Source organism: Etheostoma spectabile, chromosome 16 (assembly GCF_008692095.1).
Source record: "Etheostoma spectabile isolate EspeVRDwgs_2016 chromosome 16, UIUC_Espe_1.0, whole genome shotgun sequence".
Taxonomy (NCBI): domain Eukaryota; kingdom Metazoa; phylum Chordata; class Actinopteri; order Perciformes; family Percidae; genus Etheostoma; species Etheostoma spectabile.
In genome coordinates, this window is record NC_045748.1 from 26,576,430 (window position 1) to 26,588,679 (window position 12,250).

At 39.7% G+C, this 12,250-nt stretch overlaps 2 protein-coding genes across 3 annotated transcripts in view; both read right to left on the reverse strand.

Moving 5' to 3' along the window:
- The window catches only part of LOC116704613 (scavenger receptor cysteine-rich type 1 protein M130), a 50,798-nt gene extending 43,648 nt beyond the window's left edge, over positions 1–7,150 (reverse strand). For both annotated transcript variants that reach the window (XM_032540222.1, XM_032540223.1), the window contains exon 1: positions 6,944–7,150. In XM_032540222.1, the coding sequence (XP_032396113.1) occupies positions 6,944–6,986 (43 nt within the window). In that variant the 5' untranslated portion in view covers positions 6,987–7,150. The remainder of the gene's footprint in view (positions 1–6,943) is intronic.
- LOC116704625 (scavenger receptor cysteine-rich type 1 protein M130-like) lies at positions 1,888–3,051 on the reverse strand. The gene is made up of 2 exons (XM_032540246.1): positions 2,665–3,051; positions 1,888–2,259 (listed from the first exon to the last, which is right to left on the reverse strand). The coding sequence occupies exons 1-2, from the start codon at positions 2,942–2,944 to the stop codon at positions 1,931–1,933; spliced, it is 609 nt and encodes a 202-aa protein (XP_032396137.1). The 5' UTR covers positions 2,945–3,051; the 3' UTR covers positions 1,888–1,930.
- Positions 7,151–12,250: the final 5,100 nt, after the last annotated feature.

Below are 12,250 nucleotides of genomic sequence, written 5' to 3' on the forward strand. Positions count from 1 at the left end.
GACCGCTTTTGTTGTTGATTTTCTTTACTCTGATGACAACGTAGCCGCCTAATTCACGGGATTCACTGACTTGTGCGAGCAGCAACAACTCACGAGTCACCGAAGCGTGTGAGTCATCGAGGGCTTGTGAGTTGTCGAGTTAGTCTCATGGTCTGCGAGCTTCTGGCTCTGAGTCTGCTGGTCCGACTACTCACTCGGTCGCTTGAGTTGACTTGTGGAGTTGTTGTTGCCTACAGAATTTTAAGTTATAAAGATTGGCTAGGAATAATAGCAGTAGTTAATGTTGAAAGAGGTTTGTGTGTGGCACTGTTATCGTTTTAGATTGAACTGTAGGTGAATTATAGTAGGGACTTGTGATTCAATTTAAAGACTCGGGTTAAAGATCCAAGTGAATTACGACTTAAAAAGGTTTAATTGCCAGGTTATATTGTTTTGCTTAATTTCAAATCGTCATAACACAAACATGAAAAGTCTCATATTTTACCGAATGACCGTTATTAACAAAATATTTGTTCATGTTCATGACCGGTTTCATCTCAGTCTTTTGCACACTTTAAATAAAGTGGTACCGTTAATTCAAAGCTGCAGCTCCTCTCCTCTACCTGAGCAGGTGAGTCCAGCAGCTTTGCCAGAAGAGCAGGTGTTTCTATCTGAGCTGTCACAGTCCAGCAGAGCAGACTCATGGCCTCTACACTGGAACTCTTTGGTCCACACTGGAGCCTCCATGTCTCCATAGAGCGCCCCCTGGAGGACTGAAGGAGCCCTACAGCCAAGCTCCCTGCAGACCACCTCTGCATCCTGCAGGTCAAAGTCTTCTTCACACACTGAGGACCAGGACTGGTTAGACTGGTTAGACTTTACCTCCAGTCTGCCTGAACACAGACTAGTCCCATTCACCAGCCTGATTGAGTCTGGAGAACAGAGAGAGACATAAAAACATGCAGACAGAGAATTGAGAGTGTATAAATGTATGGCATTGCAAAATAATAGTAACATCTTAACAATACAATAGCGCTGCCAGTTGCATGTTTTTGTTATTCTTGCTAGGCAACCACCAAATCACCGGCTTTGGCCACTTTTTCTCTGTTACAGAAGTTTTTTCAACGCACTGCAGTCTGAAAAAATGCAAGGCAAAGAGAGCAGAAGGATATGAGGCGCTTAGCAACGTAAAAGTTGCAAAAAGGTCAGGGTGGCTGGGTGGATCATCAAACACAGCGCTTTTGTATTCATATTGAACAGCCAAATCTGATTTAGCTTAATTCTGAGTCAGGTACATACAGCTGTAGGTCTCCATTGCTGGCTGAATAAGATAACTTACTCAATGCTGCCTTTTCATTTCCCATAAACCTATGCATTTCTGCGTGCACCTGCAACCATGTCGCACTGTCAGATGGAGTGTAAAACTAAGCTCTTATTCTTGATGACTTCTCCTGGATCTTCTTTAGCGTGGATGGTACCTCGTTTGGACGCTTTGAACAAAAGCATCTGTGAAATGTAAATGTAAGCAAAAAGACTGAGATTACAGTTATAGCTGAAGTATTGTTGGTGTGGTGTTACCTGAGCAGTTGATCTCCAGAATGGAACTGGAAACATATGACTTTGTTAATACACATTCCCTAACTGAAGATGTGTACTGAAAACAGGTTGAGCTAATCCTCCAACCTCTTGTGGACCACTCCATCACTTTCCTCTCTGTTGAAACCACGGAGCCACAGTCAAGATGTCTACACACTACATCTGCTGCCTTTAGGTTCCAGGCAGAATCTTTATCAACCACTTTATTCCACTCTCCATCTTTCTTCATCTCCAGTTCACCGGCACAGCGACTGGATCCTGTCACCAACTGGAAATTATCGGGCTCTGAGCAGACAAGAGTAATTAGTAAAAATAGATCATGTCACATTTATTAAAATAGAAACTCAATTCAAAGCTACAGCTCCTCTCCTCTACCTGAGCAGGTGAGTCCAGCAGCTTTGGCAGAAGAGCAGGTGTTTCTATCTGAGCTGTCACAGTCCAGCAGAGCAGACTCATGGCCTCTACACTGGAACTCTTTGGTCCACACTGGAGCCTCCATGTCTCCATAGAGCGCCCCCTGGAGGACTGAAGGAGCCCCACAGCCAAGGTCCCTGCAGACCACCTCTGCATCCTGCAGGTCAAAGCCTTCTTCACACACTGAGGACCAGGACTGGGTAGACTGGGTAGACTTTACCTCCAGTCTGCCTGAACACAGACTAGTCCCATTCACCAGCCTGACAGAGTCTGGAGAACAGAGAGAGAGAATCAGACAGAGGTCCCCTTCAAGTCCCCTTCATCAGGTAAACTGAACTACAAACTACTGTATTGTTGACGGAGCTCTCCATCATCTACCTACAACTTCCACCTGGCATCACAGAGCTCTGTAGCGGTATTTTATTAATAAATGGGAAAAATTATTACACTATGCAATTGTTATTACAAAATGAATTATAAATACATTACAATTTGAAATTTTAGTTAATAAGTTATTACATAAGTCGTTGTTACAGGCCAGATAAGAGACCGTCCCCTTCTGGGAGCTGATGTAAGAGGAACATCTTGGAAGGTTTGAAGCCCTGAGCCTCAACAACAAGCCTACCTTTGAGCTTGCTTTGGAATTTGTGTTGTTGTGTTACTGATGGTTGTTACCTGAGCAGATGATCTCCAAACTGGTTGGAAAAATTATAGTCCTCTTTGTTAAACATTTCTTCAGTCTAGGTCCAGACTCGGGACAGGAAGGTGTGATTCTGCTAAAAGGGTCTGAACGTCTTTTTGATGAAGCTCGAACCACAGAGCCACAGTCCAGATGTCTGCAAACTACGTCTGCTAACTTCAGGTCCCAGTCCCAGTCCTCCACTTCTGTCCACTCTCCCTGGCTCTTCACCTCTAGCACACCAGAACAGCGGCTGGATCCTCCCATCAACCGCATATCATCAATATCTGAACACAGGTGATGGAGTAATTAGTACAGAGAAATATTTCATACTATCTATTGCATGAGACAGGTGAGTAGGAGAGAGACGAGTAGGTCAAAGGTTTAAAAGAAACTCCTGCACACTCTAACTTGTAAAGATAACTTTAAGAACTGGTGACGTTTCGGAACCAGAGCCCCACCGATATATCGTTGATATTATTGGCCGATAATAGGCATTTCCCGATCCATCCATATTTGCATTTTTAATGGCCAATAAAAATGTAATTTGTCTTTCATTTTTAATGACAAATAAAATTTCTGATAAAGTATAAATATATATATAAATATTTAAAAAATAAAAACGGACGTCAACCATGTCATGAGTGTTGGCGTTGCATAGTCTGTCCACCAGAGGACGCTCTACAATGTCCCTGTTAGTGATGGCGTTGCATAGTCTGTCCACCAGAGGACGCTCTACAACGTCCCTGTTAGTGATGGCGTTGCATAGTCTGTCCACCAGAGGACGCTCTACAACGTCCCTGTTAGTGATGGCGTTGCATAGTCTGTCCACCAGAGGACGCTCTACAACGTCCCTGTTAGTGATGGCGTTGCATAGTCTGTCCACCAGAGGACGCTCTACAACGTCCCTGTTAGTGATGGCGTTGCATAGTCTGTCCACCAGAGGACGCTCTACAACGTCCCTGTTGGCAACACTGATTTTACTGCACAGAATTTCAGAACTTTAATATATTTTTGATGTTCCTCTTTTCTTGTGACAATAAAACATATTATTATTATCATATTATTTTAGTGAGAACTCATGAATAACTACAAATAACTGAAATCTGTTTGTCTAGTTACGCGTTTCTCTTTGTTTTTTAATCATATATATTGGAATATCGGATTTTTAAATAACCAAGTATTTGTATTAGTATCGGCCTTAAAAATCAGTCGGGCTCTATTCAGTACTAAACCTAGATCTAAAACCTTTTTAAATGTATCAAGTCAGACAGTGTGCGAGAGTTTCTTTGCAAAAAGAGAGTAATTAGTAAAACTAGAAAATTCTGCAGAAATTTTATCAGTGTGCCTCCTACTTGAGGCACATGCAAATAGCAATAAAACCTAATAAAAAATAATAAGTGTCCTAACCCTTCAGAGATATAACTTTTTAAAAACTATTTAAGACGTTAGGACGTGTGTGTGTGTGTGTCTGTCTGTGTGTGTGGGCTGAGAGAGGGATGTCGACAGACAGACATACAGAGTATGGTTGCCTGTTTACTAAGGACCAATAGGAAGCCTTTCATCTCTGTGATGTTTTCCCCTTTTTATTTTTAATCATTTAAAGACTCACCTGGCACCCCGCTGTCGCCGCTATTCAATCTAACGAAGCTCTCAACAAAATTTTCAAATAATTTAAAAGGGGTACTACTATCAATAAATGGCAAAAATTGGGGTGAATGGGGAAAAATTGGGGAAATCTTTCATTTGAAAGGGTTTCTGAGCAAAAATTAATTCCCTACGCATACAGCACATTTTTCTGAAACTGGACACAAAAACCTACGTTTTTATGTTAAATTGCCAGACCTTAAATTGTTTTTTGTTGGAAGGGAATTTTTAAAAGAAAAATCAGAAAGATTTTTTAAATTTTCCCCCCCCTCTGTTCCCCCCACCTAGCTCTCAACTTCACCACAACCACACATTGGGAAAAACTGAGACGGTCTGAAAACCCGGGCGATACTTTAAAATGGGTTTGAAGAAACCGTTTTGATATCTGAATTTCCCATTCACCCAATAAACCCAAAATCTTTTTTTCGGGTTTAAACTTTTTAAACAGTTTCTACGTTTTATGGCGAACAGCACTCCCAAAGAGCTGGCATATGGAGCAATGTTTAAAACCCTTTTTCCCCAAAATTTTACTTCCGTCTAGAGAAATTTATTGCCGTTTTTTTCCCTTTCGTAAAAACCACGTGGGAAACTCTTAGAAAAAGTCCCTAGCACACCATTCCCCAAACATTAAAAACACCCTTTTTGAAAGTTTTGTGTCGCGTGTTGGCGACGCTCCGGGGCTATTTGCGAGACAAACATTGGCGGAATAATTAAGTATGGGCCAATAATAGTCATTGCGCCGATTGCGGGCTTTTGGACACACATCGGCACACTTCAAACTGCGGGTGTAATTCTTGATTTACATCTATTTCTCCCGTTTTACCTTCTTCCTCTGTCTGGAAAACCCCGGGGGAGGAATCCTAAAAGAAACAAAAAAAATAAATGAAATGTTCCTGCTTGGACGGGTCGGGCAGAGAAGTTCAGTAGAAACATCATTATTAGTGTCTCCAAACTACCTCAGTCATAACCTGTCTCCTGCTTTGTATACTGCATTTATTTTGATAAAAATGAGCATTCATAATTTTAGGGAAATTTATTGCAAGAAATAGTTATAATTACATAAAGACATGTCTCTCAAAGTACTGGAAAATATAGTTAATATTCGAATATTTCGTAAAACCACCAATAGTCAACACTACAATATCGTTATGGTATCGATATTGAGGTATTTTGTCTAAAATATTGTGATATTTGATTTTCTCCAAATCGCCCAGCCCTACACACACACACACACACACACACACACACACACACACACACACACACACACCAACATTATGCTCCCACACGGACTCTGTCTGTGCTTTTCCCTTTCCTAGAAGTTACGGGTTCTATAATAATAACGCATCCTTCCACGATTTTTTGGCCTTTTCTTGGTTTTCTGTTTCTTTTTGTAAAATAGTTGCACATTTTTGTTGTGTTATAATATAATATATTTATTTAAAAAATATAGTTGTGTGTGTGTGTGTGTGTGGTGTGTGTGTGGTGTGTGTTGGGTGTGGTGTGTGGGGGTGTGGGTGTGTGTGTGTGTGTGTTGTGTGTGTGTGTGTGTGTGTGTTATTTTTTTGTGTGCATAATTCTTACCAAAAAAAAAGCAAACTTGTTTCATGGAGAATAAAACTACTCTTTATTGACTGTTGCAGGTAACCTTACCAAACTGGCTGTACGCATGTATGTTTACCATTGATGAAATGAAATACCATATTTAATATAATATATATACTGATTACAGCAAAGATGTCTGCAGTATTGACGGCAAAATAGGCAATACACAATATTTGGTTCTATGTTAACAGGTGCAATATTTGAAAATTGATTAAAACATTACATTTATATCTGCATTTATGTCAACACCTGGAGACTTTCAAACATCAAAATGTCATTTATTAAATGTATTTATGTCAAAATGACAAACATCTTTTTGTATTTTATTGGCATGAAAACGCTTGAAAAATAGGCGTTGGCCCTATTTCTAACATGCACGCCACGCAACTGACCGCAAGAGAAACGCCAGGTCTAAGGGCATTTTATTTTTATTTGTATTTAACCTGATCCCTGATCCTGAACCTGATCCATGTGTGTCATAGCAACATATTCAGAACAAACCCAGCTTTCTGTGGAGTGAGGCCTAAATCTCTCCTAGAGCAACGTGTAAAGAGATCAGAATCAGAATCAGAAATACTTTATTGATCCCCGAAGGGAAACTCTGTGTTACAGTTGCTCAGATATAGAAATATAAGGAGTGTGGATATTTACATAGTTAAAGGTATATTATCTATCATTATATTATTATTATTATATTATCATTATTGTATCATTATTGTATTATATCATTATTGTATTATTATATTATCATTTGGCCATAAAGCCTACGGGTCATTTGGACCTCTGTCCTCAGAGGGTTGGGTTCCCATCCCGGCCAAAGACTCACATTCACATCCAATCACTGTTTAATAAAGTACTTTTTGGCCTTTAACTTTTGTTGCGTTTACGATAACAAGCGGAGCTGTCCTCAACTCAAACATCCAGAAACAATTGACAGTTAACTAATCAAAGTAAATAGAAAAAGTCCATGAAACAACAACAATCCAGACAGCTGTACTGTAGTTAAACAGGTTGAAGTCCTACCTGAGCTCCAGAGCAACGTGAACAGCACCAGTACACGACCCATGTCCAGTTGGTGTGTCGCCTGCCTCTCTGTCGTCTTCAGGTCTCTTGATCTTATACGTGTCTTTCAGCTCTCCTCAGATGTGCAGTTTCCTATCTTGTCTTTAATCTCCTAATCAGGTTTTTTGTGGTTCCTCCAGTCGCGTAACAGGAAGCTGCCAGTTCAAGTGACATTTCGTAATGTGTCATCAACAGGTCATCCAGACCTTTACTTTACTTGTCGAAATACATTTTTAAAGGGCTAATACATCTAGAAACAAACAGTTTTTCATGTACGTTGTGGAATTCTATAAACTAGGGCTGGGACGGTTACCGCAATACAGAGGTCATGTGACGCCTACCGCGGGTCTGAGCTCGTCACCGTCATCCCACAACAAAACACTGGCCTGCACCGATGCACGGCCACGGTGGGTCTAATGACATGGACTCATTGTTTCTAATGACATGGACTCATTGTTTCTAATGACATGGACTCATTGATTCTAATGACATGGACTCATTGTTTCTAATGACATGGACTCATTGATTCTAATGACATGGACTCATTGTTTCTAATGACATGGACTCATTGTTTCTAATGACATGGACTCATTGTTTCTAATGACGTGGACTCATTGTTTCTAATGACGTGGACTCATTGTTTCTAATGACATGGACTCATTGTTTCTAATGACATGGACTCATTGTTTCTAATGACATGGACTCATTGATTCTAATGACATGGACTCATTGTTTCTAATGACATGGACTCATTGTTTCTAATGACATGGACTCATTGTTTCTAATGACGTGGACTCATTGTTTCTAATGACATGGACTCATTGTTTCTAATGACGTGGACTCATTGTTTCTAATGACGTGGACTCATTGTTTCTAATGACATGGACTCATTGTTTCTAATGACATGGACTCATTGTTTCTAATGACGTGGAGTCATTTATTCTAATGACGTGGACTCATTGTTTCTAATGACATGAACTCATTGTTTCTAATGACATGGACTCATTGATTCTAATGACATGGACTCATTGTTTCTAATGACATGGACTCATTGTTTCTAATGACATGGACTCATTGTTTCTAATGACATGGACTCATTGTTTCTAATGACATGGACTCATTGTTTCTAATGACATGGACTCATTGATTCTAATGACATGGACTCATTGATTCTAATGACATGAATTGTGTCTGATGACATTGTGTCGCATATGGATTCAAGGTTTTCTAAACAAAACGTATCAAAAGACAGAGCTAATCCGACTTTTGGCAAGTTGCGGGGGGGGGGGGGGGGGGTCCTTCTCTTTATAGCTTTAACCCGATAAAACGTCTGTCTGCAGAGTGCATTAAATCTCAAGAATCAAAGAAAACCGCTCTGAAAACACATAGACATCCTGTTAATTATACTTTAGTAAAGGTTTTATTGTACATGTAAAAGAATAAAGGGGAATAAAGTAAATAAAAATAGGAAAAGTAAGTAGTTACAAGTCATAAAATCATTCAAAACCTTTCAGTGACTTTTGTATTAAAGTTTATTAAACTAAAAAAACAGCATTAATGGTAAAACCAAACATGGAAGTGAGAATATATATATATATATATATATATATATATATATATATATATATATATATATATATATATATATATCAACTACACACTAGTAATCAAATATTATTAATATTATACATTTGGTATTCTGTATGTCGTCGCTGCCGGGCAGGAACCTTGTATCAATTATATTCATAAAGCCATCTGTGTTATGGTTTTGGGTATTCTTTATCCTGTTATCTTTCCCTTCTCTGTGTTCCCTCCCTGGTCTTATGTTGTTCCCTGTCTCGTGTCCCCCTGAGTGTCTGTATGTTCTGTTTCCTGTTTTATTTTGAAGTCGGGTTTTTGTCACGTCCTGTCTTTAGTTTTAATTCCTGTGTCTTCCCGCTCTTGTGATTACCTGATGTTTTCCACCTGCTTCCCTGCCTTCTTGTCACCTGCCTCTTGGTACCTCGTTACCTTCTTACCTCGTTACCTTATCACCTCGTTACCTTAACACCTCGTTCCCTCGTTACCTTATCACCTTGTGTAATTAACGTCTGTGCTTCCCTCTTCTTTTGTCAGATCCTTTTTTCAGTCTTGTGTCTACGTTCCCTGCCGTTCCTCTTCCTGACTGAAGTTTTCAACCCTAACCCTAACCCCCCTAACCCTAACCCTTACCCCCCTAATCCCAACCTAACCCCCCTAAGCGTAACCCTAACCCTGAGAACGTGTCACGTTTCCTAAACTCAACAGTCATTTTTTTCTTTTACTAAAGCCAACCCCGTTCTTTTCCTAAACTAAACCGTAGCTTTCAGACTGCTGTAAACCGCGTAGACGTACACACGGATGGCTCAAAATATGTACAGATAAAACTAAATATAACACTAAATATAACACTAAATATACACACCACTTAAGAAAGTTGGCGTGTATATTCAGGCGAAATCGTGATGCCATGTTGAGAGCTCAATAAAATATCTTTAAATTAGCTTTTTTGTTCATTTCCTGAGAAGCAGTAGTTTTGGACAAACAAGGGGCGTTTCTCAATACCAAGTAAGCAAAGAACGGACTTGTGTTCTTGGGGAGACCGTACTTGCTAGCTGTACCTGGAAGACAGAACTCGCAAGTTCAGAAGCAGACAAAACGCTGTTGACAGTTTTGAGACGAAGCGTTCTTCCTGTTATTGCGCAACACCCCCAGCAAAGAGGGCGCTTGCAACTTTATAGTTAGCTTTGATGTGTGTATTCATAATAAAGCATGGACGGTCACCCTTCACACCGCCTTGTTGTTCTGTTGTTCAGTCTTCCAGGTTTTCATTTAAAGTGCTATTGAGTATCACGGGCCAATAACTATATAAAAACCGACACAACGGCGGGGAAAAAATCCTTGTACCATTGTTCGGGATTCAATTTTAATTGAAAGCAGAAAAGAAACGTTAAACTAGGTATTAAAATTATAGATGGACTGGGTAAAGTTAGTCACTGCCATCTGTATACGTTACCGAGAAGCAGAAGAGGATCCCGAGAGGGAGGAGAGCCAGGATGAAGAGGACAGATATATGTATATGACAGCGGAAAAAATTGTTTAAAATATCTAACAATATCTTATACCTGGCTTTGCTGCAGTGGTCTGTCTAAATGTGGGGCCAGAGGGGTCTGTCTAGACGTGGGGCCAGAGGGGTCTGTGAGCTGACTGACTGACCGGCTCGCGAGAGTCATCCCCGGCTGGCGTAGCAAGCTCGCCCGCCGGGGTTTGCGGAGCTTTCAAACTCCGAAGGCTTTTTTAATTCACCATCAATTTTCGTTCAACTGCCTATATTCAAAATCTACACAGCTGATTTCTCGCCTTAAAACATCTTAAAAATGAATTTATTGATTTAATAATAGACGTAAATTGTGAAAATATGTGTACCGGAAACCATAAGCGCTTTACACCCGAATTGAATGCTGGGATACCTGCCCGGCCAAGTTCACACAAGTTACCATCCGATGTATCCTCGGTAAAATGGGCGTGTCGAGATCACATCCGGGGATTTTAACTGTTCTTGGCGAAATGCTAACTTGTGTATTGGGTCAGTACTTTGGCCACCAAACATGACGTTTCACAAGAACACAAGGACACAAGTCCATAGAAGAACACAGATTGAGAAACGCCCCAAGGTTTACGCCCGACAGCGGCGATGTATAAGAGATCCTTTAATTTGTGATTTTATCACGTCCATTACAGAAAAGCAATTATTTAAATTAAATTCTAAGATCTCAGGCTCCCTCCAACCATGCTCATTAAATGTGTTTATAAACAAAAGAGAATCCAAAACTTAAAATAACGCAAAGAGTGTTTTGAGCGATGTTGACCGATTTCCCAAATATTGTCCATTCAAGTCTATGAGAAATTGTTTGCCGTTTTTTGCCGATTTTGTGAAAACCGCCCGGCAAATCTCTTAGAAAAGTCATAGCACACCATTCCCGATCATTATACACGTTTCGATGTATTTTGTGAGCGCGTGTTGGCAACGCTCCGGGACTAGTAGTGTGACGAAAATGTGGCGGAAGAATAATAATAAGTATCGGCAACAACAGTCATTGTGCCGATTGCTGCACATCGGCACACTGAAATGTCAAAAATAACATATATATATATACACACACACACTGTATATACAATATAATATACACACACTGTGGCTTGAGCAAGTTTACACACCCAGGCTAAAGTTGATTAAAAAGAGGAATAAAAAAACATCTTTTGGAAATTGATCTTAATGCCTTAATTAAAAAAAATTAGGAAAATCCAACCTTTAAGGACACCAATTTTCTTTGTGAATGAATAATGTATTGTAAATGAATAAATGTACTTCCTGAAAATACAGGGGCCATAAGTAAACACCACCCTTTGTTTAATTATATTTTAGTCTTTTAACAATTTTTTGTTTATTCTAATGTTTTTTGACTTTTTTTTCAATTTTATTCCAATTTGTTGGTCACTTTTTGGACATTTTTTTATTATGTTTTAGTCAATTTTGTAACAATTTTTTGGTCTCTTTTTCCAATATTTTTGTCACTTTTTCAGCCTTTAAAAAAAGATTGTTTTGGTTTAATTTTTCTGCACTTTTGTAATTCTTTTTTCAACATTTGTCACTTTTTTCAGCGTTCTTTTGTCATAGTTTTGATACAGAAAGTCTTTATAAACGGGTCATATTTCACAGAAGGACAACAGGGGGGTTAAGGAGCACCTTGCAGATGCTTCTCCTTCCCTCTGGGCGCCGGTCTCTTCACCCCCCGCCTTCTGACCTGGAACCTGCGAGACCCCGATCCTAAATCTCACTGTTCACTTGTCTCCGCTTCTGTTTTCTGCTGGCCTGAAATCACATGACAGCAAACATGCGTTGTTATAGGTCTCATTTAACTAAATATATAATGATTAGTTCTCAATTGAACACAATCTTCCTCAGAATAAAGATGTGCAGTACCTTAGAGGTGACGCAGAGGGCAGTGATCAGCGACAGCATCCCCAGCAGGAGGACGACAATTCTGATGATCAACTCGGTTAGAGAAGCTGAAACACATGTGAATTCATCACGTCTGATCATTTTAGTCAAAGGTAAAGCTGCCGATTTTGTCACACACAACTGCACAAATGTGATCTGAATCAGACAAACTTTGACTGTAAAGCGTGTTAAGAAAGTCAGTGTGACATTTCCCTGTTTGATTTTGACATAAAGTGTCTATAAAGTTA

Excerpts from the sequence above, each read along its gene's own strand:
- LOC116704625 (XM_032540246.1), bottom strand. The coding sequence starts at position 2,944 with ATGCGGTTGATGGGAGGATCCAGCCGCTGTTCTGGTGTGCTAGAGGTG. Across the intron at positions 2,260-2,664 it reads TTTGGAGATCATCTGCTCAG|ACTCTGTCAGGCTGGTGAAT; the intron begins GTAACAACCATC and ends TCTGTTCTCCAG.